The sequence below is a fragment of the Triticum urartu genome, chromosome 7 (genome assembly GCF_003073215.2).
Source record: "Triticum urartu cultivar G1812 chromosome 7, Tu2.1, whole genome shotgun sequence".
In the NCBI taxonomy this organism is placed as follows: Eukaryota; Viridiplantae; Streptophyta; class Magnoliopsida; order Poales; family Poaceae; genus Triticum; species Triticum urartu.
Window position 1 is genome coordinate 594,282,092 of NC_053028.1, and position 24,692 is coordinate 594,306,783.

The 24,692-nt window shown below is 45.3% G+C and overlaps 1 protein-coding gene and 1 pseudogene across 2 annotated transcripts; both read left to right on the plus strand.

Annotated features, from left to right (window-relative positions):
• LOC125519129 overlaps nucleotides 1-12,481 on the plus strand; it is a 49,305-nt pseudogene extending 36,824 nt beyond the window's left edge.
• Nucleotides 12,482-13,747: 1,266 nt separating this feature from the next.
• On the plus strand, nucleotides 13,748-21,218 carry LOC125522859 (poly [ADP-ribose] polymerase 2-A-like). Of its 2 annotated transcripts, XM_048687899.1 has the most exons (20): nucleotides 13,748-13,888; nucleotides 14,554-14,899; nucleotides 14,993-15,226; nucleotides 15,327-15,454; nucleotides 16,000-16,081; nucleotides 16,190-16,419; nucleotides 16,497-16,623; nucleotides 17,055-17,110; nucleotides 17,317-17,390; nucleotides 17,746-17,792; nucleotides 17,906-17,955; nucleotides 18,461-18,523; nucleotides 18,796-18,876; nucleotides 19,173-19,283; nucleotides 19,367-19,442; nucleotides 19,993-20,135; nucleotides 20,345-20,418; nucleotides 20,691-20,790; nucleotides 20,887-21,000; nucleotides 21,031-21,218. In XM_048687899.1, exons 1-19 carry the CDS (start codon nucleotides 13,805-13,807, stop codon nucleotides 20,983-20,985), a joined length of 2,205 nt encoding a protein of 734 aa, XP_048543856.1. In that variant the 5' UTR covers nucleotides 13,748-13,804; the 3' UTR covers nucleotides 20,986-21,000; nucleotides 21,031-21,218. The 2 variants fall into 2 exon arrangements, with proteins under 2 accessions (XP_048543856.1, XP_048543855.1); XM_048687898.1 differs by having other exon boundaries at nucleotides 20,887-21,218.
• Nucleotides 21,219-24,692: the final 3,474 nt, after the last annotated feature.

Sequence of the window (24,692 nt, forward strand, 5' to 3'; positions counted from 1 at the left end):
CAGAAGTTGTTTAGTTGATCTTTTAGCCGTGTGCGGTGCCCCCCTCCACCATATTCCACCTCGGTCATATCATAGCGGTGCTTAGGCGAAGCCCTGCGTCGGTAGCATCATCATCACCGTCATCACGTCGTCATGCTGACGGAACTCTCCCTCGAAGCTCTGCTGGATTGGAGTTCGTGGGACGTCACCGAGCTGAACGTGCGCTAAACTCGGAGGTGCCGTATGTTCGGTACTTGGATCGGTCAGATCGTGAAGACATACGACTACATCAACCGCGTTCCCATAACGCTTCCGCTTATGGTCTACGAGGGTACGTAGATGATACTCTCCCCTCTCATTGCTATGCATCACCATAATCTTGCATGTGCGTAGGAATTTTTTTGAAATTACTGCGTTCCCCAACAGTGGTATCAGAGCCAGGTTTATGCGTAGATGTCATATGCACGAGTAGAACACAAAGGAGTTGTGGGCGTGGGTATATACATTTTGCTTGCCGTCACTAGTTGATCCTTGATTCAGCGGCATTGTTGGATGAAGTGGTCCAGACCGACATTACGCGTACGCTTACGCGAGACTGGTTCTACCGCCGTGCCTCGCACACAGGTGGCTAGTGGGTGTCTGTTTCTCCAACTTTAGTTGAATCGGTTTCAATGAACAGGGTTTCTGAAGATCAAAAATGAATCACTATACTACATTGTGGTTTTTGATGCGTAGGTAAGAACGGTTCTTGCTCAGCCCGTAGCAGCCACGTAAAACTTGCAACAACAAAGTAGAGGACGTCTGACTTGTTTTTGCAGGGCTTGTTGTGATGTGATATGGTCAAGACGTGATGAGATATAAGTTTTTGTATGAGATGATCATGTTTTTGTTGAAGTTATCGGCAACTGGCAGAAGCCTTATGGTTGTCTCTTTATTACATAAGATGCAAGCGCCAAATAATTGCTTTACTTTATCGCTATGCGATAGCAATAGTTGCAAGCGCAATAGTTGGCGAGACGACCATGTGATGACACGTTGATAGAGATCAAGATGATGGAGATCATGGTGTCATGCCGGTGACGATAGAGATCATGATGGTGTTTTGGAGATGGAGATCAAAGGCACAAGATGATGATGGCCATATCATGTCACATATTTTGATTGCATGTGATGTTTATCCTTTATGCATCTTATTTTGCTTAGTTTGGCGGTAGCATTATAAGATGGTCTCTCACTAAATTTCAAGGTATAAGTGTTCTCCCTGAGTATGCACCGTTGCCAAAGTTCGTCGTGCCGAGACACCACGTGATGATCGGGTGTGATAAGCTCTACGTTCACATACAACAGGTGCAAGCTAGTTTTGCACACGCAGAAATACTCGGGTTAAACTTGACGAGCCTAGCATATGCAGATATGGCCTCAGAACATTGAGGCCGAAAGGTCGAGCGTGAATCATATAGTAGATATGATCAACATAGTGATGTTCACCATTGAAAACTACTCCATTTCACGTGATGATCGGTCATGGTTTAGTTGATTTGGATCACGTGATCACTTAGATGATTAGAGGGATGTCTGTCTAAGTGGGAGTTCTTAAGTAATATGATTAATTGAACTTTAATTTATCATGAACTTAGTCCTGATAGTATTTGCATAACTATGTTGCAGATCAATAGCTCGCGATGTAGCTCCCCGTTTATTTTTGATATGTTCCTAGAGAAAAATAAGTTGGAAGTTGATAGTAGCAATGATGCACTGGGTTCGTGATCTGAGGATTATCCTCATTGCTGTACAAAAGAATTATGTCCTTGCTGCACCGCTAGGTGACAGACCTATTGCAGGAGCAGATGCACACGTTATGAACGTTTGACAAAGCTCGGTATGATGACTACTTAATAGTTTAGTGCACCATGCTTTACGGCTTAGAACCAGGACTTAAAAAACGTTTTGAATGCCACAGAACATATAAGATGTTCTAAGAGTTGAAATTGGTATCTCATACTCGTGCTCATGTCGAGAGGTATGAGACCTCTGACAGTACATTGCCTACAAGGTGGAGGAGAATAGCTCAACCAGTGAGCATGTGCTCAGATTGTCTGGGTACTACAATTGCTTGAATCAAGTGGGAGTTAATCTTCCAGATAAGATAGTAATTGATAAAGTTCTCTAGTCACTATCACCAAGTTACTAGAACTTAGTGATGAGCTATAATATGCAAGGGATGACAAAAGTAATCCCCAAGCTCTTCGCGATGCTGAAATCGGTGAAGGTAGAAATCAAGAAATAGCATAAAGTGTTGATGGTTAACAAGACCACTAGTTTCAAGAAAAGGGCAAATGGAAAGAAAGAGGAACTTCAAATAATAAAGGCAAGCAAGTTGCCACTCCCATGAAGAAGCTCAAAGCTAGACCCAAGCCTGGAACTGAGTGCTTCTACTGCAAAGGAAATGGTCACTGGAAGTGGAACTGCCCTAGATACTTGGCGGATAAGAAGGATGGCAAAGTGAACAAAGGTATATTTGATATACATGTTATTGATGTGTACTTTACTAGTGTTTATAGCAAACCCCCCGGTATTTGATACTGGTTCATTTGCTAAAAGTAGTAACTCGAAACGGGAGTTGAAAAATAAACAAAGACTAGTTGAGGGCAAGGTGACGATGTGTGTTGGAAGTAATTCCAAGGTTGATAAGATCACCATCGCACACTCCCTTTACCTTCGGGATTAGTGTTGAACCTAAAATAAATGTTATTTTGTGTTTGTTGAGCATAATATGATTGGACTTTTATTGCAATACGGTTATTCATTTAAGTCAAAGAATAATTGTTATTATGTTTACATGAATAAAACCTTCTGTGGTCATACACCCAAGGTGAATGGTTTATTGAATCTCGATCATAGTGATACACATATTTATAATATTGAAGCCAAAAGATGCAAACTTAATGATGATAGTGCAACTTATTTGTGGCACTACCGTTTAGGTCATATTGGTGTAAAGCGCATGAAGAAACTCCATGCTGATGGGCTTTTGGAATCACTTGATGCTTACGAACCATGCCTCATGGGCAAGATGACTAAGACTTTGTTCTCCGGAACAATGGAGCGAGCAACTGACTTATTGGAAATAATACATACTGATGCATGGGGTCCGATGAGTGTTGAGGCTCGCGACGGGTATCGTTATTTTCCGACCTTCACACATGATTTGAGCAGATATGGATATATCTACTTGATGAAACATAAGTCTGAAACATTTGAAAAGTTCAAAGAATTTTAGAGTGAAGTGGAAAATCATCGTAACAAGAAAATAAAGTTTCTACGATCTAATCGTGGAGGAGAATATTTGAGTTACGAGTTTGGTCTTCATTTGAAACAATGCGGAATAGTTTCGCAACTCACACCACCTGGAACACCACAGCGTAATGGTGTGTCCGAACGTCATAACCGTACTTTATTAGATATGGTGCGATCTATGATGTCTCTTACCGATTTATCACTATCGTTTTGGGGTTATGCATTAGAGACAGTTGCATTCATGTTAAATAGGGCACCATCTACATCCGTTGAGACGACACCATATAAACTGTGGTTTAGCAAGAAACCTAAGCTGTCGTTTCTTAAAGTTTGGGGCTATGATGCTTATGTGAAAAAGTTTCAACCTGATAAGCTCGAACCCGAATTGGAAAAATGCGTCTTCATAGGATACCCAAAGGAAACTGTTCGGTACACCTTCTATCACAGATCCGAAGGCAAGATATTCGTTGCTAAGAATGGATCCTTTCTAGAGAAGGAGTTTCTCTCGAAAGAAGTGAGTGGGAAGAATGTAGAACTTGATGAGGTAATTGTACCTTCTCCTAAATTGGAAAGTAGTTCATCACAGAAATCAGTTCTAGTGATTCCTACATCAATTAGTGAGGAAGTTAATGATGATGATCATGAAACTTCATATCAAATTACTACCGAACCTTGTAGGACAACCAGAGTATGGTCCGCACCTGAGTGGTATGGTAATCCTGTCTGGAAGTCATGTTGCTAGACCATGACGAACCTACGAACTATGAGGAAGCGATGATGAGCCCAGATTCCGCGAAATGGCTTGAGGCCATGAAATCTGAGATGGGATCCATGTATGAGAACAAAGTATGGACTTTGATTGACTTTCCCGATGATCGGTGAGTCATTAAGAATAAATGGATCTTCAAGAGGAAGACGGACGCTGATAGTAGTGTTACTATCTACAAAGCTCGAATTGTCGCAAAAATGTTTTCGACAAGTTCAAGGTGTTGACTACGATGAGATTTTCTCACTCGTATTGATGCTTAAAAGTTTGTCTGAATCATGTTAGCAATTGCCGCATTTTATGAAATCTAGCAAATGGATGTTAAAACTGTATTCCTTAATGGACTTCTTAAAGAAGAGTTGTATATGATGCAACCAGAAGGTTTTGTCGATCCTAAAGGTGCTAACAAAGTGAGCAGGCTCTAGCGATCCATCTATGGACTGGTGCAAGCATCTCAGAGTTGGAATATATGCTTTGATAAAGTGATCAAAGCATATGGTCTTATACAGACTTGCAGCGAAGGCTGTATTTACAAGAAAGTGAGTGGGAGCACTACAGCATTTCTGATAAGTATATGTCAATGACATATTGTTGATCAGAAATAATGTAGAATTTTCTGGAAAGCATAAAGGAGTGTTTGAAAGGAGTTTTTCAAAGAAAGACCTTGGTGAAACTACTTACATATTGAGCATCAAGATCTATAGAGATAGATCAAGACGCTTGATATATTTTCAATGAGTACATACCTTGACAAGATTTTGAAGTAGTTCAAAATGGAACAGTCAAAGAAGGAGTTCTTGTCTGTGTTGCAAAGTGTGAAGTTGAGTAAAGACTCAAAATCCGACCACGACAGAAAATAGAAAGAGAATGAAAAGTCATTCCCTATGCCTCAGTCATAGGTTCTACAAAGTATGATATGTTGTATACCAGACCTATTGTGTACCTCACCATAAGTTTGGCAAGAGGGTACAATAGTGATCTAGGAGTAGATCACTGGACATCGGTCAAAATTATCCTTAGAGGACTAAGGAAATATTTCTCGGTTATGGAGGTGATAAAAGAGTTCGTCATAAAGAGTTACGTCGATGCAAGCTTTTTTCATCGGTCTAGATGACTCTAAGTCTCAATCTAGATACATATTGAAAGTGGGAGCAATTAGCTAGAGTAGCTCCGTGCAGAGTATTGAAGACATAGAAATTTGCAAAATACATATGGATCTGAATGTTGCAGACCCGTAGACTAAAACTTCTCTCACAAGAAAAACATGATCACTCTTTGGGTGTTAATCACATAGCGATGTGAACTAGATTATTGACTCTAGTAAACCCTTTGGGTATTAGTCACATGAAGATGTGAACTAATCACATAAAGATGTGAACTATTGGTGTTAAATCACATGACGATGTGAACTAGATTATTGACTCTAGTGCAAGTGGGAGACTGAAGGAAATATGCCCTAGAGGCAATAATAAAGTTATTGTTTATTTCCTTATATCATGATAAATGTTTATTATTCATGCTAGAATTGTATTAACCGGAAACTTAGTACATGTGTGAATACATAGACAAACAGAGTGTCACTACTATGCCTCCACTTGACTAGCTTGTTGAATCAAAGATGGTTAAGTTTCCTAGCCATAGACATGAGTTGTCATTTGATTAACGGGATCACATCATTAGATAATGATGTGATTGACTTGACCCATTCCGTTAGCTTAGCATACGATCGTTCGGTTTTATTGCTATTGCTTTCTTCATGACTTATACATGTTCCTCTGACTATGAGATTATGCAACTCCCGGATACCGGAGGAACACCTTGGGTGCTATCAAACGTCACAACATAACTGGGTGATTATAAAGATGCTCTATAGGTGTCTCCGATGGTGTTTGTTGAGTTGGCATAGATCGAGATTAGGATTTTGTCACTCCGTGTATTGGAGAGGTATCTCTGGGCCCTCTCGGTAATGCACATCATTATAAGCCTTGCAAGCAATGCAACTAATGAGTTAGTTGTGGGATGATGCATTACGTAACGAATAAAGAGACTTGCCGGTAACGAGATTGAGCTAGGTATTGAGATAACGACGATCAAATCTCGGGCAAGTAACATACCGATGACAAAGGGAACAACGTATGTTGTTATATGGTTTGACCGATAAAGATCTTCGTAGAATATGTAGGAACCAATATGAGCATCCAGGTTCCGCTATTGGTTATTGACCGGAGATGAGTCTCGGTCATGTCTACATAGTTCTCGAACCCGTATGGTCCGCACGCTTAACGTTCGGTGACGATCGGGTATTATGAGTTTATGTGTTTTGATGTACCTAAGGTAGTTCAACTTCCCGGATGAGATCGGGGACACGACAAGGAGTCTCGAAATGGTTGAGACATAAAGATCGATATATTGGATGACTATATTCGGACATCAGAAAGGTTCCGAGTGATTCAGGTATTTTTCGAAGTACTGTAGAGTTACAGGAATTCGCCGGAAGGGTCAATGAGCCTTCGTGGGCTTTAGTGGAAATAGATGGCAGCAAGGAAGTGTGGGGTGCGCCCCCTAGGCCCAAACCGAACTGGTTTAGGGCTTTGGGGCCGGCCCCCTCTTTCCTTCTCCTCTCCTCCTCTTTCCTTCCCTTCCTAGTTGGACTAGGAAAGGGGGAACCTACTCCTACTAGGAGTAGGATTCCCCTCTTGGGGCGCACCCTATGAGGCCACTGGCCCCCTCCCCTTGCTCCTTTATATATGTGGATAGGGGGCACCCCATAGACATAGAAGTTGATCAGTTGATCTTTTAGCCTTGTGTGGTACCCCCCTCCACCATAATCCACCTAGGTCATATCGTAGCGGTGCTTAGGCGGAGCCCTGCGTCGGTAGCATCATCATCACCGTCATCACGCCGTCGTGCTGACGGAGCTCTCCCTCGAAGCTCTGCTGGATCGGAGTTTGTGGGACATCACCAAGCTGAACGTGTGCTGAACTCGGAGGTGTTGTACGTTCGGTACTTGGATCGTTCGGATCGTGAAGACGTACGCCTACATCAACCGCGTTCTCATAATGCTTCCGCTTACGGTCTACGAGGGTACGTAGACGATACTCTCCCCTCTCGTTGCTATGCATCACCATGATCTTGCATGTACGTAGGAATTTTTTTGAAATTACTGCGTTCCCCAACATAGCCATGCAACATGCGATTGTGCATACAAGGTTCTCATAAAGCACCAACTGTGGTGTCTATTCTCAGCTCTAGGTGCTCCATAGAAACCCGTGAATCGTCACTCAAGGGAGTTTTGATCCTTAATTCGCACCATTGTATCAATATGGGCGGAACTATAATTTTTCAACTGAACATCATATTCCTTGGACCAGAAAAGACCTATGCCACCACTTAGTCCTTCACTTTCCACAGCAAAGCATCTCGCGAAACCTAGTTGGTGACGCATATCTTCAACTCTTTTCACCCTGATTTTAGTCTCCATTACAAACAGCAGGGCGGGGACTTCTTGCTTCACAATGATGTGAAGCTCGTGAACTGCCTCGGGGTTCCCAAGCCCTCGGCAGTTCCAACTCAAACAATTCATTGCGATCGGCAGGGCTGCAACGCAGCCTCTGCCGAATTTTCAGGTGTGGGTTTCTTTTTCTTCGTGTCCCGCAGAGGCTCTTCCTCCTCTTTCATGAGTAGTCTGTCCATCTCCCTCCATTACCTTACCAGCCATATGTTCAGGGTGTGCGGAGCTGTTGCCATCGGTAAGGAGTAGCTGACGACTTGCAACTGGCCGGTACACTTGTTTTGGCGCCTCTTTCCTCTTATTATTCTGTGATGTGTTCTTCACTGGAGAGTTCACCTCCACTTGTTCCTTGCTGGGAGTAGTTGAATTCCGAGACTCCCTTTGGCCGCTCGTGTGTGCATGTTGTTCTTTCGATGTGCCGTCACCAGATGTTGTCCTCCTTTTATCCTCTAGTGCCCTTAACTTAGGGCCAAACTGCAGTTCCCCTTTCTCATCCCTGGGGCCTGGGTTGGGACAAAAAGGATCTGAATGACCTAGACGGCCGCAAGAGAAGCAAAAGTGTGGCACTTTCTCATATTGTATGTCATATAGATCAGTTTTGCCCATCTTTGCCGATTGAATCAAGATCCATCTCCTCAATGGCTTCTTGATGTCAACAGAGACTCTCGCACGCAGATATCCACAAACATGATCAAACTGAATAGAAGTGGCTACCTTATCAATTTGCTGCGCAATCAATTTTCCCCATGCATCATTCCGCGGATTGTATGGGAGATTTGGAACCCTAGCCCATAAATTGAGCCGATTACACTGGACCTCATCAGGTCTCATGCAGTCCTCAAAATCAGCCAATATGACGGCGTTTTTGCTAATATGCCAAGGTGAGCCTTCCCAGATCCGTTCGCGATCGCACTGGGATTCGAATTCTGCCACAAAGGTGTTCTCTCCCATCGATCGAAATTGGAGTCCCCTAGGGTTTCCCCACACCGGCCGAAGTGTGTTGGTTATGGTCTGAATATGGAGGAGATTCTGGTGCAAGACCCTTCCCGCCAATAGCCACTTCTCCGGTTTGCCTTCTTCCCTATCATCGATCACCAGCGATGTCGCCTCCTCATCGGTGATCCCTAGTTTCCCGAGTTTCTCTTCGAGCAGGGCCCTGGCCGTCCGTGGGGAGACCAGATCCGCTGCCCGATGATCGCCGCTGGCTGATGCAGACACCTTCCCGCGGAATCCAGGGACGCCCCGCCATGCAGATCCGGCGTGCGCCGTCGAGTTCCGCTCGAAACCCTAATCACCAGAGGTTTCAGGTCTCGTGAAAAAAACAACGCTTTCCAATACTTCTGTACGTCTGTCCATCTGATGGTTGCTGAGACGGCGAAGCGTGGCCCATAATATTTTCGTTGTAGAAAAAAGAGTATCAAAGTACTACAAATCTACCGGATGATGCAAGCCTAATTTAAGCCGCCTCTAGAGATGTCCGATTAGATGTTCTCAGCCACAGGATCAGGCAGCACTGCGCAGCACGGATCGCGCCCGGTGGCGCTCCATTGCAACGTCGACGCCGCTTCATTGCAACCCGGTGAAGCTTCAACGGCCCCGCGACGCTTCCACTCCGGCAGCTACTGGCAATGCTTCATTGCAACTCCGGCGGGGCCCTCGGCGATATTGCATCACAACAACGGCGCCCCGACGATATTTCATTGCAACTTCGGTGCCCCCGACGATATTTCATTGCAACTCCGGTGGTCCCGGGGATGTTGAATCACAGCACCGGATGTCCCCCGGCAATGCTACGTTGCAACTCCGGCGATGCTTCATTGAGAAAACCGACGAGCCCCCAACTGTAGCACCTCGCCACTCGCTTGAAGCACGACAGAGCGCCGGTGGTCCTCTGTCGCGACAACACCGGCGACCCGATGTTGTGCAGCTCCTCTCCTGAGCCTCCCGTTGTAATAGCATGTGTGGCGAGTGGCGACCGCCACGCGACACCGTGGTCGCCTGCAGCTCCGGCGGCCGCTTCCATGCAGCCCCGCGGGATCTCGCAGCGGCGCCCCTTGTAGCAGCAGCTCCGCCGGCAAACCGCTGCATCGTAGCACCGGGAGTCACAGGAACTGGTACGCGAGCGCAACCCCCGCTGCGGCCTCGATCGTCGGCTTCGTCGTGGCAACACCCTTGCAACACCTCCAGCAGCCGCCGTTGCCTGTGCAGGCGAGGGGAGGCTGTCCTTTTGCTATGTAGCAGCAGGTAGGAGTAGCGGTGGCCGTCGGCTTGCAGACATTGCAGCAGCGGTGCACACCAATGAGAAGCAGAAGCTGGCGGTAGTGGTGGCCATGAGCTTGCCGGCGTTGATCCTGGTCTGAAGGAAGGAGAAGGAAAGGGAGAGGAGAGGTCTGCGGGAAGGGAAAATGGAGCGAGGAAGACGATGGACATAGGAGAGGAAATGTGCAGCTGTGGGGATAAGGGAGAGGAATAGAGTAAATTGCACAGAAGTACCACAATTGAGGCATTGAAAGCAGATTGGTACCAAGATTGGTAATTTTTACATGTCAGTACCAATTTTGAGGCGAGGCCTTGCAAAAGAGGCTAAAAGTGTTGTTTATACGTATTGACAGGGAAACTGACCGGTTAGGCCCGCCCGTCAGGTGCCACGCTGGCTAGTTGGCGTGTGCCCGCACGCTGACTCGGACAAGGCTGGGTCGCACCGTTTAGTTGCAGCCCGAGCCTCCGTCTCCGTCGTGCCCGTCGCCACCGCCGACCGCCCGCGCCGCCGTGAGCTCGAGGCCCGCACCTCCACGACCGCGGCCCTGCTCCGGCCCCACACGCGCACCTTCCCGACCCCGACCCGCCCCGCCGCGCCCGCCTCGCGCTCTCCTCCATCCGCTTCTGCCGCGGCACCAATTCCTCCTCCGCCTCCTCCATCGACGCCGCAGCTTCCTCCGCCTTTGCCGCCACGGCTACCTCCTGCCTCACCTCCTCTCCCCTTCCGCCGCCTCCTCCTCCTCATCCCCTCCCCCTCCCCGTCAGCCCCTGCGTCCTGCCCCGCCACCGTCTCGGCTCCCCGCGCTGGCGCCCCGGTGGCCGTGGAGCTGCCATGCGGGATGGCCGCCGGCTCGCGCGTCACGGTGGTGGCCCGGCCGACGAGGAGGGACGAGACGGCGTCGCCGCAGTTCATGGTGGAGCTGCTCGGCACCAAGGCCGTCCAGGGGGAGGAGCCGCCCAGGATCAGAGGCGACTTCACCGGCTGCCCCGTCATCGAGCTCAACACCTGCTATCGCATGCAGTGGGCGCTGCCGCAGCGCTGCGAGGGCCCGACGTCCCGGCCCTGACGAGGATAGAGGTGAGCTCCTTTGATTCCACAGTTCAATCTCGCTTTTTCCTTGCCGTTCTCTAAGAAATTTAATAGTAGTATCTCAATTTTGAAGCTATTTGTTCGTTAAAACCAACACAAATTTCATCAGTGAATTTGCTTGCTATTGGTTCCAATTTCAGTTGATGGCCTCACCTTTGCCGGCTGAACCAGTCAAGTGTGAGAAATGGACTCGGGAATGTCTGAACAGTGGAAGGCCTCACCTCTGCCGACTGAACCTGACGAGCTGTTCATTGGCATCCTTTCTGCAGCCAACCATTTCGCCGAGCGGATGGCCGTCCGCAAGTCATGGATGATTGCTACAAGGAAGTCATCTAACAGTGTTGGCCGGTTCTTCGTCGCTCTGGTAAGTACCTGTGGATGATTGCTACAACTTTGAAGTTATTTTGCTGACTTTGCAAACTCTAATAGAAGACTTATTTACAAAATGGGAAAAAGAGGCCAACGAGGAGCTGAAGAAGGAGGCAGAGTTCTTTGGTGACATTGTTCTGGTCCCTTTCATGGATAGCTATGACCTCGTTGTTTTAAAGACTATTTCCATTGCTGAGTATGGAGTAAGAAAAACTAGTACGTGTTTAACGGGTCATATCTGTTAGTTCCCCTTTCCAGTCTCATGTTTTAGTGCGTTCATGCTAGCCTCTGCCTTTCCTAAAGCAAGCATGGGTTTAACTCCAGCTGGAACTATGATTATGATTGCAAATCCAATGATCGTCTTCTAAACACAGGGTGTTATGTTTATCATGCCTACTAGTGGTATTAGAGTATCATATTTATTTTAGAAAAAAATAGAGTATCATCTTTCTGACAAAGTTCTGGTACTGATAGTGATATATTTCACCCAGCATACATGAGTGTGATGTAATTTTCCTGCTGCTCTTCAGGAATGGGAAGAAGAAGTATACCCACCTTACGCAAACGGACCGGGCTATGTTATTTCATCAGACATCGCTGAGTACATCGTATCTAAGTTTGACAACCAGAAACTAAGAGTAAGTCATTACCACCATCTTTGTCAGTCAGTAAGTAAATATCGAAGCATTTGTGTCAGTGTGTCTATAGGCTAACAAACGGATGTGCTTTCCCCTGATTGTGGGTTCAGAAGTTCGACAAGACTCGCCAGCCGGTGGAGTATTCGCACGACGTCAAGTTCTTCCAGGCCGGCTGCTTCGACGGTAACTACACCGCGCACTACCAGTCGCCGCAACACATGATCTGCCTCCGGAGGAAGCTGCAGCCCGGGAGCGCTCAATGCTGCAACGCCAGATGACAATGAGACTGCTTGGTAGTTGAAAAGCAACACCCGGCTCTCTGGAGAATCAAACAGCAAGGATGAGTTCGAGTTTGATCTTGATTTGGAGGCCCTCTGGATAGTTAGCTTGCGTAATTCGCTCATTCTTTTGGTCAGTGGCTGGTTAATTCAGCTGCTGATTCTGACACTAGCTAGATGCTGACACCATGTACATGTGTCAATTGTTTTTGATCTAGGAACTAACAGCTTTGCTGATCTCACTTGTATACCGGTTGTTCTTATATATACATATTAGATGTTTCGAGTAAATCATTTTGTGTGTTCAGAGCTGCTCCTGTGCATTGTCGATTCCACCTGCAAGTCTAATTGTTCTAAGAAGTATGCATGTCGCAGATGCCGGTTGAAGCTCCACGACATGCTCGTGCCACGCAGCGCTGCGGCAGCGCCCACTACATGCGGTAGCAGGTGTTGAGCTCAATGACGGGGCGGCCGCTGAAGTCGCCTCTGATCCTGGGCGGCTCCTCCCCCTGGACGGCCTTGGTGCCGAGCAGCTCCACCATGAACTGCCACGACGCCGCCCCGTCCCTCCTCGTTGGCCGGGCCATCACCGTGATGCGCGAGCCAACGGCCATCCCACACGGCAGCTCCACGGCCACCGGGGCGCCAGCGCGGGGCGCCGAGACGGTGGCGGGGCAGGACACGGGGGCTGACGGGGAGGGGGAAGGGGATGAGGAGGAGGTGGCGGCGGAAGGGGAGAGGTGGGGCATGAGGATAGCCGCGACGGCGAAGGCGGAGGAGGCTGCGGCGTCGATGGAGGAGGCAGGGGAGGAGTTGGCGCCGCGGCTGAAGCGGATGGAGGAGCGCGAGGCGGGAGCGGCGGGGCGGCCCGGGGTGGGGAAGGTGCGCGTGTGGGGCCGGAGCGGGGCCGCGGTCGTGGAGGAGCGGACCTCGAGCTCACGGCGGCGCGGGCGGTCAGTGGTGGCGACGGGCACGACGGAGACAGAGACGGAGGCTCGGGCCGCGACTAAACGGTGCGACTCAGCCTTGTCCGAGTCAGCGCGCGGGCACGCGCCAACCGGCCAACGTGGCACCTGACGGGCGGGCCCAACTGGTCAGTTTTTCTGTCAATACGTATAAACAACATTTTTAGCCTCTTTTGCAACGTCTCGCCTCAAAGTTGGTACTCACACGTAAAAATTACCAATCTGGATACCAATCTGTTTCCAATGCCTTAATTGTGGTACTTCTATGCAATTTACTCAGAGAAATAAGTGGGTAGGGCCCAGCTGGGACGCGTGTCGACGCTGTTTTCATCCGGTTTAAAACAAACATTTTCCATAATATTTTCGTTGTTAGAAAATAAAAAAAAGGAGCAGTACGTATAATATTTCCAATTCCCGCTCCGCGTCGCTTTTTCCAAAATTCTTCGTGCTCTCCACCCCCCTTCCTTCTCGAGGAAGACTCCGACCCTCCGCCCCCCTTCTCCCGGAAGAAACCCCACACCGGAACCGCAAAACCCCCCCCCCCCCCCCCCCAAAATTTTTAAAACCCCCCCCCCCCCCCCCCCCCCCCTCCAAACATCTTCCAGGAACACGAGGAGGCCGAGGGGATCGGACGCGAAGGCGAAGGCGAGAGATGTCGGCGAAGCTGCGGGTGGAGGAGCTCCGCGCCGAGCTGCAGCGCCGCGGCCTCGACGCCTCCGGCACCAAGCCGGCGCTGGTGAGCCGCATTCCCTTCTCGAGAACTTCCCTAGCAGCCACGAACGGACCGACCGGGTGCTGTCTCGCGGCTCACGCTAGGGTTCCTCTCTCACACCCACGCCGCCGCCCCATCCCCCCTCTCGCCGCACCCATCCAATCTATTGTGTCTCGTGTCTCTCTCCGGGCGGCGGAGGCGTAGCGGGGCGTGATGGCCGCTGTGGGGCGTGCGCGGCTCGGCGGGCTGACGGAGCGCGGGGTTGGGGGTCGGGGGTCAAGGACGAGCGGCGGTGGCGGCCTAAGGTCGCGTGTGGCAGGCACGGGCTGTGGCTGGCTGAGCGCGCGCGCGCACAGGCGGTAGAAGCGGTCACGGGCTGTTCGCGCTCCTTTTCTCTGAATTTTGCCTCGACGGCACCGGTAGCAGAGTCACGGACAGGAGCAGCAAATCTCTCTGAATTATCGGATTTCCTGCTCTGTCTTTTTGCGTCATCTAGCTGCAATCCGCTGGCCAGCATTTGCTGTTGTGTGCACAGTTAAGTTGCTGAATGTGTGCACCATGTGCTTGTGCATATGTGTAATATGCCCACACCCGCTTCGCTCTTGTGATGTGTATCTTTGTGCTTACAAACATTGAGACATATGGGGATTGTCGTTGTGACTTACGTCCTGCAATTCCTTTTCCACTAGGTGCTAAGGCTGGACGTTGCAATCCGTGAGGAAGAGAAGGAGGCGGCTTCTGCAGCTGAGATATGTAATGTAGATGGCATAGACGGTGTGGTTATGGATGGCGAAGCAGAAAGCAAGAGCAAAAGGAAGAGGAAAAGGCATGGTGAAGGTGAAAATGAGGAGGAAAATGACATTTTGGATGCGGCAAAGCTACAGAGCATGGGCTATCGTGAGCTGCAGGCTTTGGCCAAGGCACGGGGGCTCAATACTAATGGGGGCAAGAAGGATGTTCTACAGAGGTTGCTCTCCAGCCCTGCTACTTCTGTTGTGGATTGTGGTATTCAAGACAAGAAGGAAGTAGAAGAAGGTTTGTTTGTCAATTAATTTCCTTATATTGGTTATTGAGTGGTAGGCTCTGAACTTTACCTGAGTATTAACTGTTCACTGTGTATTGGTTCAGCTGATGATGGGAAGGTTGAGGAGCTGAAAAAGAAAAAAATAGTCACAGATGTGATGCTGGATGCGGCACAGCTACAGGGCATGGGCTACCGGGAGCTGCAGGCATTGGCCAAGGCACGAGGACTTGCAGCGAATGGGATCAAGAAGGATGTTATTGAGAGGTTGCTATCAACCCCTGCTAATTCTGTGGCAGTTGCTGATGGTGGTTTCCAGGACAAGAAGAAACTTGCAAAAGGTTTGTTGATCTATTAATTTCTTGTATTGATCACCGGAGGGTGAGGTTTGAACTTTACCTGTTTTTTGGCATGGTCGTTTATGCATTTTTGTTCGTGCAGGTGGTGTTGGGGAGGTTGAAGAGGAGGTGAAAAAGGAGAAGATTGTCAAAGCCACGAAGAAAGGTGCTGCAGTGCTGGATGAGCACATCCCTGACGATATAAAAATGACCTATCATGTATTGCAAGTGGTGCGTGAGTTTATTATTGGTTAATTTTTCTTACCCATATTGTACCTTGGATGTGTGCACTTCAATTGAAACCATGGTTCACTAAATTCCTACGTCCTATGCAGTATGCATGCTGAGTGAGTTCAAATCAAAACATGATCTATCCATGAATGTCAAACTTAGACAATGCAAAACATGATCTCTCATGAATGTCAAACTTAGACAATTCCTCCAACCAAATTAAATATTTTCATTCATATGGTATCTGATGCATTACATCATGTTCAGGTTGTCACTTTGGCTTTAATATTCATAGATGTGATAGCCTATGGCGGCACCCAAATATACCATCTTAGCAGGCCTAATTTTACCATGTGTTTAGAGAATAGACCAACAAAAACTTTCACTGGCATCCTTCATGTATCATCTTAGTATTCACTATGTAGTATGTACAGTAGCTACAACGCATTCATCTTAGTATTCACTATGTACAGTAGCTACCTTGAACGGTTATCTGTTCTTTCTACTATTTTGTTCACATCTTCGTTATACATATTTTATTGCAGGGTGACGAGATTTATGATGCCACCTTGAACCAGACTAATGTTGGAGACAACAATAATAAGTACTATATCATTCAAGCTTTAGGTTTGTCCTGCAACTGCAAGTCACTGTTGCTTACTAGCACCAGCACCACGAACCTATGAATGATGTGTAACATTCAATGGAAAATTAATTAGTGTTTGTTAACTGTAGAATCTGATGCTGGTGGAAGCTTCATGGTTTTCAATAGATGGGGGAGAGTAGGGGCACGAGGTCAACAAAAGCTACATCCCTGTTCAACACGGGACGAAGCAATAGACGAGTTTGAGGGAAAGTTTGAGGACAAAACAAAGAACAGTTGGTCTGACCGCAAGAATTTTGAGTGTTATGCAAAGAAATACACATGGCTTGAAATGGACTATGGTGAAGTCGACAAGGAAACAGTGAGATTTGGCTTTTAGTACTTACTTTGCAGTTTAGCACTTTTGTTGTTTTTAATCCTGTGGTCTTCAAATTTCAGACTCAGGTTCAAAAGAAAGGTTCCATTACTGATCAGATAAAAGAGACAAAGCTTGAAACTCGAACTGCCCAATTCATATCCCTCATTTGCAACATAAGTATGATGAAGCAGCAAATGATGGAAATTGGTAAGTAACTTGACAGTTCCTGCTTTTTGAACTGACATGAGCATCATAACATTCATCTGTTACAGTGAGCTTCTTATCTGTGTTTATATGCTAATTTGATATATTGTTAGCACCCTGCAATCTTCATGATGTATCACCACCTTCATGTTCTGATGTGCCCGTACATGTATCTGTACAACTTAGGTTTCTATATGATTCAGGAGTTATAACTAGTTAGTTTTAGGAACTGAATACAAAGAGTTAATGGCCATACTAGAAATACATATGATCATCTGCTCAACTACTGGAGTTGGATTAATTCGGTTGAAAAAGATCTTTTATGTTCTATGTTGTCCCAAAAGTTTTCGTTCTTTGTTTTTGACAGGTAGATATACCTGTTGCTTACTCATGTAGCATTTGCTTTTACTAATTCATCCTGCCTAACCAATTAGGTTATAATGCTGATAAACTTCCCCTTGGAAAGCTAAGCAAATCTACAATACTTAAGGTGAGTTATTTTGATGCATCTTTCCTTGGAATTATCAATTCAGTATGCATATTACGTGTTGAAGAAAATCGCATAACATGAACTCTAGTACTTATAGATTTAAATCGGTATGCGGTAACAGTTTGCATTTTGAGGTCTTGGTTTCATTTTCCATTATCTTGTCCTTTCTCTCTATTTTGATGGTGACTTTTCAAAGCTTTCCACAGGGCTATGATGTTTTGAAGAGGATTTCCAATGTTATTTCAAGGGCAGACAGAAGACAGCTTGAACAATTGACTGGGTGGGTCCATCTTCTGTTTTTATCTGACTGCAACCGTTAAATATAACAATTACACATGCCAATTGTTTTTAGTGAAAGCTAGTTCATCTTTGAGGATTTGAAGGGTAAACATCTCCAGGTTTCATTTTTGATAAAATGGTTCGGTCACTAGGATGGACTACAGTTAATGGCTGTTTTGCCTATGTAGCATAGACTTATCAGGATCTGCAGCATGTAATGATGATAGTTGTGCAATGCATGACATGCAGCATGTAATGATAGTTGTGCAATGCACGACATCATTCACCATATTTGTATGTCATGTTGTTTAAAGACCTATATTTACTACAATTTCTTATATTACCTTTGGCTACAGGGAATTCTACACCGTGATTCCTCATGACTTTGGTTTTAAGAAGATGCGTGAGTTCCAAACTTTCTAGATTAACTGAACTTACAGCCAATATTTAGCATATCCGGCTATGTTTTATACCTTGTAGGAGCAAATCTGATCTTCTAACAAATTTATCTGACAGGTGAATTCCTTATTGACACTCCTCAGAAATTAAAAGCTAAGCTGGAAATGGTAATAGTATTACTATGTTCGGCATGTTCGGCTTAATCTCAGCATTTTAACTGTCATGAGTTGTTAAAATCTTATGCTCAACAAATGATTCTTTTCAAGAAAACTTTCGGAACAATGGATGTTCTAATATTTATGTGGTTCTATCTCCATCATGTACACTACTGTCTAAGGAAGAAACTTACCTGTCATCCATCTCAAAAGAGCTATCAGGGTTGTTCAAAATTTATGTGGATTGTAGTTTCACATTCAAATTGTTTTCTTGCAAATATTCATATTTGTATGCCACTATGACTTGCATACTACTGTCTAAAGGAAGAAACTTACCTGTCATCCATCTCAAAAGAGCTATCAGGGTTGTTCAAAATTTATGTGGCTTGTAGTTTCACATTCAAATTGTTTTCTTGCAAATATTCATATTTGTATGCCACTATGAATTGCACCGTTGTCTCTATTGCCTCCGATTTCTATGGAATCTTCTCAGTGTTATTTTGTTGCCTTTTCTTAGGTTGAAGCCCTTGGGGAGATTGAAATTGCAACTAAGCTTCTGGAGGATGATTCAAGTGACCAGGCATGATATTTTGCAAATAAATCTGTTTAAAGATTGAACTCTGGAGTTACATCAGTTGCAAATTTTTTATTTATCTTTGATTTTCAAGCTTGTGGTTCATGTTATTATGCATAACATGCTTTCATACTGTCTTGGATAACCAAAACTGTGATATGAATTTCTACTTGTTGCTTAAACTTGTTTTCCCATTGTTTTAAGTAACTAAAGCATCTTTGTGCTTGTATACCCTTTGCACATGTTGCAACCTAACTGCAACGTGTTCTGGAATGTAGGAGGATCCACTGTATGCTCGATACAAGCAACTTCATTGTGACTTTACGCCTCTTGAAGTTCATTCAAAAGAGTACTCTATGGTAATACTTCTACAAATAATCTCGACCCACAATGGTATTTACGGCTCTTAAAATTACATATTGCTCACCAGGTGCATGAAGGTGCAACTGTCATTATAACAACTAAAGTGGGGATATCTTTAGCATTTTCTTCTTTTAAAATGTCTGAGTACTTTATTGATTGACTTATCACGCTTGAATGGCTTTACTTCTTATCCACTACATTTATTCTTTTAATCTTGTGAATGTTGATGTTTGTCCAGTTTTTTCTTGAAGGATTTTGGGTTTAACCTTGTTTGAAAATCTCTGCTGTCCAGATAAAAACATATCTGACGAATACACATGGCAAAACACACTCGGGTTATACTATTGACATATTACAAATGTTTAAGGTGTCAAGACATGGTGAAACAGAGCGGTTTCAGAAGGTCAGTGGGTCTTCCTAATCCGCCGCGTCTAAGCATTTCAAGAGAACTGCTATAAATGTCTATTTCTCAAAATATTCTTGCAGTTTGCTAGTGCAGGAAACAGGATGCTTTTATGGCATGGTTCTCGGCTGTCCAACTGGGCTGGGATATTTTCTCAGGGTAATGCTATCCACGATTGTCATTGAAGCTTTTTATTCATAAGTATAGAAATAGATTTGCTTGTTTGTTTTACTCTCTCCATTCCAAAATATAGTGCGCCCGCGCTTCCCGAGGTCCAACTTTGACCATAAATTTAGCCAACGAGACCAACTGCGGCGGGAGAAAAAATTATATAATTGAAACTTCTTTCGAATACGAATTCACTGATATAATTTTTGCTCCCGCCGCAATCGGTCTTGGTAGTTAAATTTACGGTCAAAGTTGAAGCACGGGGATAGAGGAAGCACTACATTATGGAATGGAGGGAGTATGAGTTATGACATACTAGTTGCTGTTCCTAGTTCCCGGAAATAGCATTTGGGTCCCATCAAATGTACATTAAGATTAATTTACCTAATTACCTTCATCTGCATGAATTTGTGCTTCATCATTATCTGAATGTATTTTCTGGTGGAGCCTCTCTTATGTTAACTGCCTTTGTTTATAGCCTCAACTGTTTGTTAGTATAAATGAATGGCAGTTTTAAAACTAACATGATTCTTGCTCTCAGGTTTGAGAATTGCTCCTCCTGAAGCGCCTGTTACTGGCTACATGTTTGGAAAAGGGGTTTACTTTGCCGATATGTTCTCCAAGAGTGCAAACTACTGCTATGCTTCACAAACATCTAGATCTGGGGTGCTGCTTCTATGTGAGGTCTGTTTATCGTTGTCACCTCCAAGATATCAGGATCTGGGATTTTGCATGTTACATGTTAGCCCAAGCGTTGTATTATTCACCTCATCTTATCCATGATTGAGTGTTGGTTTCAAGAGCCCAACCATTTTTGTGTGGTTATTCATGTGTTGATGACTTGCATTTCTATGTGGTCTGCTTTTAACGTTTACTCAACTTACATCTGCCAGGTTGCACTGGGCGATATGAATGAACTACTAAATGCGAAATACGATGCTGATAACCTGCCCAAGGGAAAACTAAGGTCAGTTTCTGATGCAACATGCTTTCGATCAATTCCAATGCTCACTTGATTCGAAAAGGAACACCAGTTTTACATTATGTCTTTCCTTACAAAAATCAAGTCTTTATTTAGTCAGTACTATTCCCAGACCACTGGATCAGATGGGGGATAATATTGTTGTGTGTAAAGTGCACAATTCTATCAGTTGGAAACATCTGGTTAATAACATAAATATTGCTGTTGCTGCTTGATACGAGTATGAGAAACATCTGGTTTCAATCATTTTGATGCAGTACCAAAGGAGTTGGCCAGATGGCACCAGCGGAGTCGAAGGTCACTGAGGATGGCGTTGTTGTTCCACTGGGAAAACCCAAAGAGGAACCTTCAAAGAGGGTATGTTGTTTTGTTCACTTTGTCGGTACACTGTTGTAATCCAACCCTGTAGAAATGCAGGAGCTCTATGATGATTAACCATGTCACTGGTTGCAGGGTAGCTTGCTGTACAATGAGTACATTGTTTACAACGTAGAGCAGATCAGGATGCGGTACGTGCTCCATGTTTCCTTTAACTTCAAGGGAGGACGGTAGACAAGTCAGGCTCGTGGGAAGCTGGAAACCTGGAGGCAATGATGCGGGACCTCCATCGTAGCAAAACCACTTTTGTGTAGATTGTTAGTGTGGTAGGTGGGTTTTATCTTCAGGGGTCTCCTTTTTGTTGAGCAAATGTTTAAGCCTTTCCTCGCATTTTAATGCCGGTTCCAGGCTTCCAGACTCTGATGGCTGATGCTGCGTGCATATTTAATGGCAATCTATTTTCTCAATGACTGCATTTCTTTGTGGACAGCAACCAAAATGAACCCTGATGAACAGTAAAATTTGGAGAAGTTGTAAAACTTTGTTATCTCCCATGCATGAGACACGCCGTGCATGGATCAGCCGCTCGCTTTAGATGGAGATTCGGATAGATGCACATCTCTTCTAGTTGTATTTCAGCCAGTCATATGTCCTACTCCCACTCCTAAGGCTGTGTTCGGTTGGCATGGTTTTGAAGGGGTTTGGCAGGGATTAAATCCCATACAAATCAAATCCCTGCCAAAACCACTCCAATCCCCTTGAGACAGGGTGTAACCGAACAAAGCCTAAAGTAGCATGTGCTTAACTGATACTCATGGTCCATGCACCCACTCCTTGCCACATTGCACACTCATGTTTTTTCAAAGTTTGAAATCAAAAGCCTGATTCAGTATCAGGCACTCAGTAAACAAGCCATTTGATGGAAAAAACTTTGGTCTAGGAATTATCTATAAATGGACTTTGCTGCACGAACGCTCCACTCATGCATGGGGTGATATATGGAGAAACAATTCCTTATTTAACATTATCTTAAATTTCGTTTTCTTATTTGACACTAAATACCTTTTTCTTTCCTATCTAACAACGAGTCTAAATTTTATGCTTTTTATAACACTTTCGTCCATTTTAAGACTAAATGACACCTGAGAAGACCCTTTTGCTCCTCATATAATATGTGTGTGGAGGGCAGTGGCACACACACGCAACATCAGTGTGAGGCCAGTAGCACACACACAGCAACACATAAACACACAGCAACCACACGCACGCACACACAGCAGCACACACGCACGCAACACACTCACAGGCAGCAGCACACACACACGCAGCAGCAGCACATACCTAGCAGCAGCACACAGCACACAAGCATGCAAACATCACACACACACGTACATACACATGCACTAGCAAACACACACACACCAGCACACGCACACAAACATCACACACACACACGTACATACGCATGCACTAGCAAACACACACGCACACACCAGCACACGCACACAAACACACACACACGGCACACAGCAGTAGCATGGGTATGCGTACACACACGCGCGCAACATCACACAGGGCGTGCTTGGTTGCCGTAGTCTACAGTAGCTGCATTGCATAGCCTTCTCAACTCAGCCTGACTATGCAAATGCAGCCTCAAATGCATCATCTGCATATTGTTTAGTTGCCTGCACGCCCTCTTGTCTGCATGGGCTGAACCACACTGCTTGGTGTTTTGTTGTCTGCATGTTAGTGGACAAATCCAAGGTATGGTGTTTGGTTGTATGCAACGCCTGGTGTGTGGTAATCTCTTTGGCTAGTTGGTGAGGTTACCAGCACACTTCGGCACAACAATGTAGCAATCATAAACAGAGCAAAGTATAAACAGAGGATCAACTACTTAAGAGCATATTTCAGATAAGCAGTACCACATTTCATAACAGTTCAATGCATAAACCACAAACATAAATAGTTCAAAGCAGACTCAATAGTAGTACTTAGGAAGAGGTGCCCCGGCTCTAATCCTTGGTGGCGAAGGTTTCGCCGTGCTTCCCGCACTTGTTGACGACCTCAATGCCATCGTCGTCGAAAATGATGACCTTGAGGGTGTCGGGAGTGAGGAGCTTGAATGCCACCATGTAGCCGATCTTGATCTGATGAACGGCTGCGTAGGTGGCCCAACCCTGATCCAGGATCACCCTGCCGTTCATCAGCTTCACCGTCAACTTTCAGGAGCAGCCGATGTTGTTTCTGAATTTGAACTCCGTCGGCACCACAACAAAGTGCTTGGTGAAGTCCAGAGACATAGGGATGCACTCAAACTTCAGTGCAAGGATGACCTTGAAAAAATGAGTTGAACCATCCTCCTAATGGTAGTCACCCCGTGTCCCGCTCCTCCTTGCTAGCCGTCGCTACTGCTAGGGCTCGTCGTCGCCAGTTCGTGTCGACCCGTGGAGGCATGGACTGAATCGAATAAACGAAGGAACGTCCAGATCGAGCGTCGTGGACGGGAGGTCGTGGTGGTGCGTAACTTGCATATGGCCCAATAGTGTACCTGACTTCCATGAGGACCAATAACGCGAGAACAGGATCGATGGCTGAGGAACACCCAATACGTGGTTTTATTTTCGGTGGATTTTTTTAGCGAACGATTTATACATAGTAGGGTGAAAAAATCGCTGGAAATCAAGGTAAGGCGAGCGCCCAACCTCCTACCGAGAGCTCCGCCTGTGACATTACACACACGCGCGCATAGAAACATACCATATGAGGGCAAAAGAATTTTTTCATGTGTCATTTAGGTTTGAAATGGACAAAAGTGTTATAAAAGGCATAAAAATTTAAACTCGTTGTTAGATAAGGAAAACATTATTTGTCGATGTCAAATAGGGCATAAAATTTAGATACGGTGTTAAATAAGGAATTGGAACATAAATGTAACGAATACAAAATATGTCACTCAACCACAAAGTAATATATAGAATTGACATTCCATAAATATTTCACACTAAAGGAAAAACTATATCATCTCACATCATGTGGACTGAAACGGCCCCCCATAGAAGAATCGCCCATCGACAACGGGAGTGGCTCGGTAGATATTCGAGTCAGTAATGACAGTGGGTGAGTCTTGCGTCAACGGCGAGGCTTGGCCATTCTGATCGAAGATTTGGATATTGCTCATGAGCGCGGACGCAATCGCATCACCCGTGGGAAGGTAGCCACTGCCCATCGGAACTAAATTCGTCGTGTGGGTCTGCACGTATCCACCAAAACGGATAGACGGCGCTTGGTTCGCCATCCCTCTGGTAAATAACGACTTGGGGAAAGACCCAATAAATGCAGGGTCATCCTGATTGAGCCCGTAATACACCAGCCAGTCTCCCATTACGCCGTCCTGTAATTTAGGGGATAGTTAGGTTCCAACGATGCATAGAGTTGAATGAAATACGTTTGTTAACATTTAGCAAAACCACTAATACGAAACTTGCAAAGCGTGCCCAGCAAATTGGCACAACTTAACATGCAAAAGTACAGTTTTCATGACATGTTTTCATACATATCACCCATGTTGAAAAAGCTAATTGACACGACTTAACATGCAAAAGTACAGCTTTCATGACATGTTTTCATACATATCCCAGATGTCGGGAAAAACACATAACATGCATGTTTTTTTTTTATCATATATCATATCTATTCAATACAATCACACAGAAATTTTAAACCAGTGCACATCAATGATCATATAATTTCATGTTAATTTAAAATTTGGTAAAAAAGAACCAAATAACATGCAGATAGAGCAAAGATGTGTACTTTTAGTAACAAAATTACATGTAAAAAAACCAAGTAATTATACTTATACAAATTAAGCATAATATGAAATATTAATTGCCCACCATTGATGAGAAATTATGAGATGGATTAGATCAACACTGCCC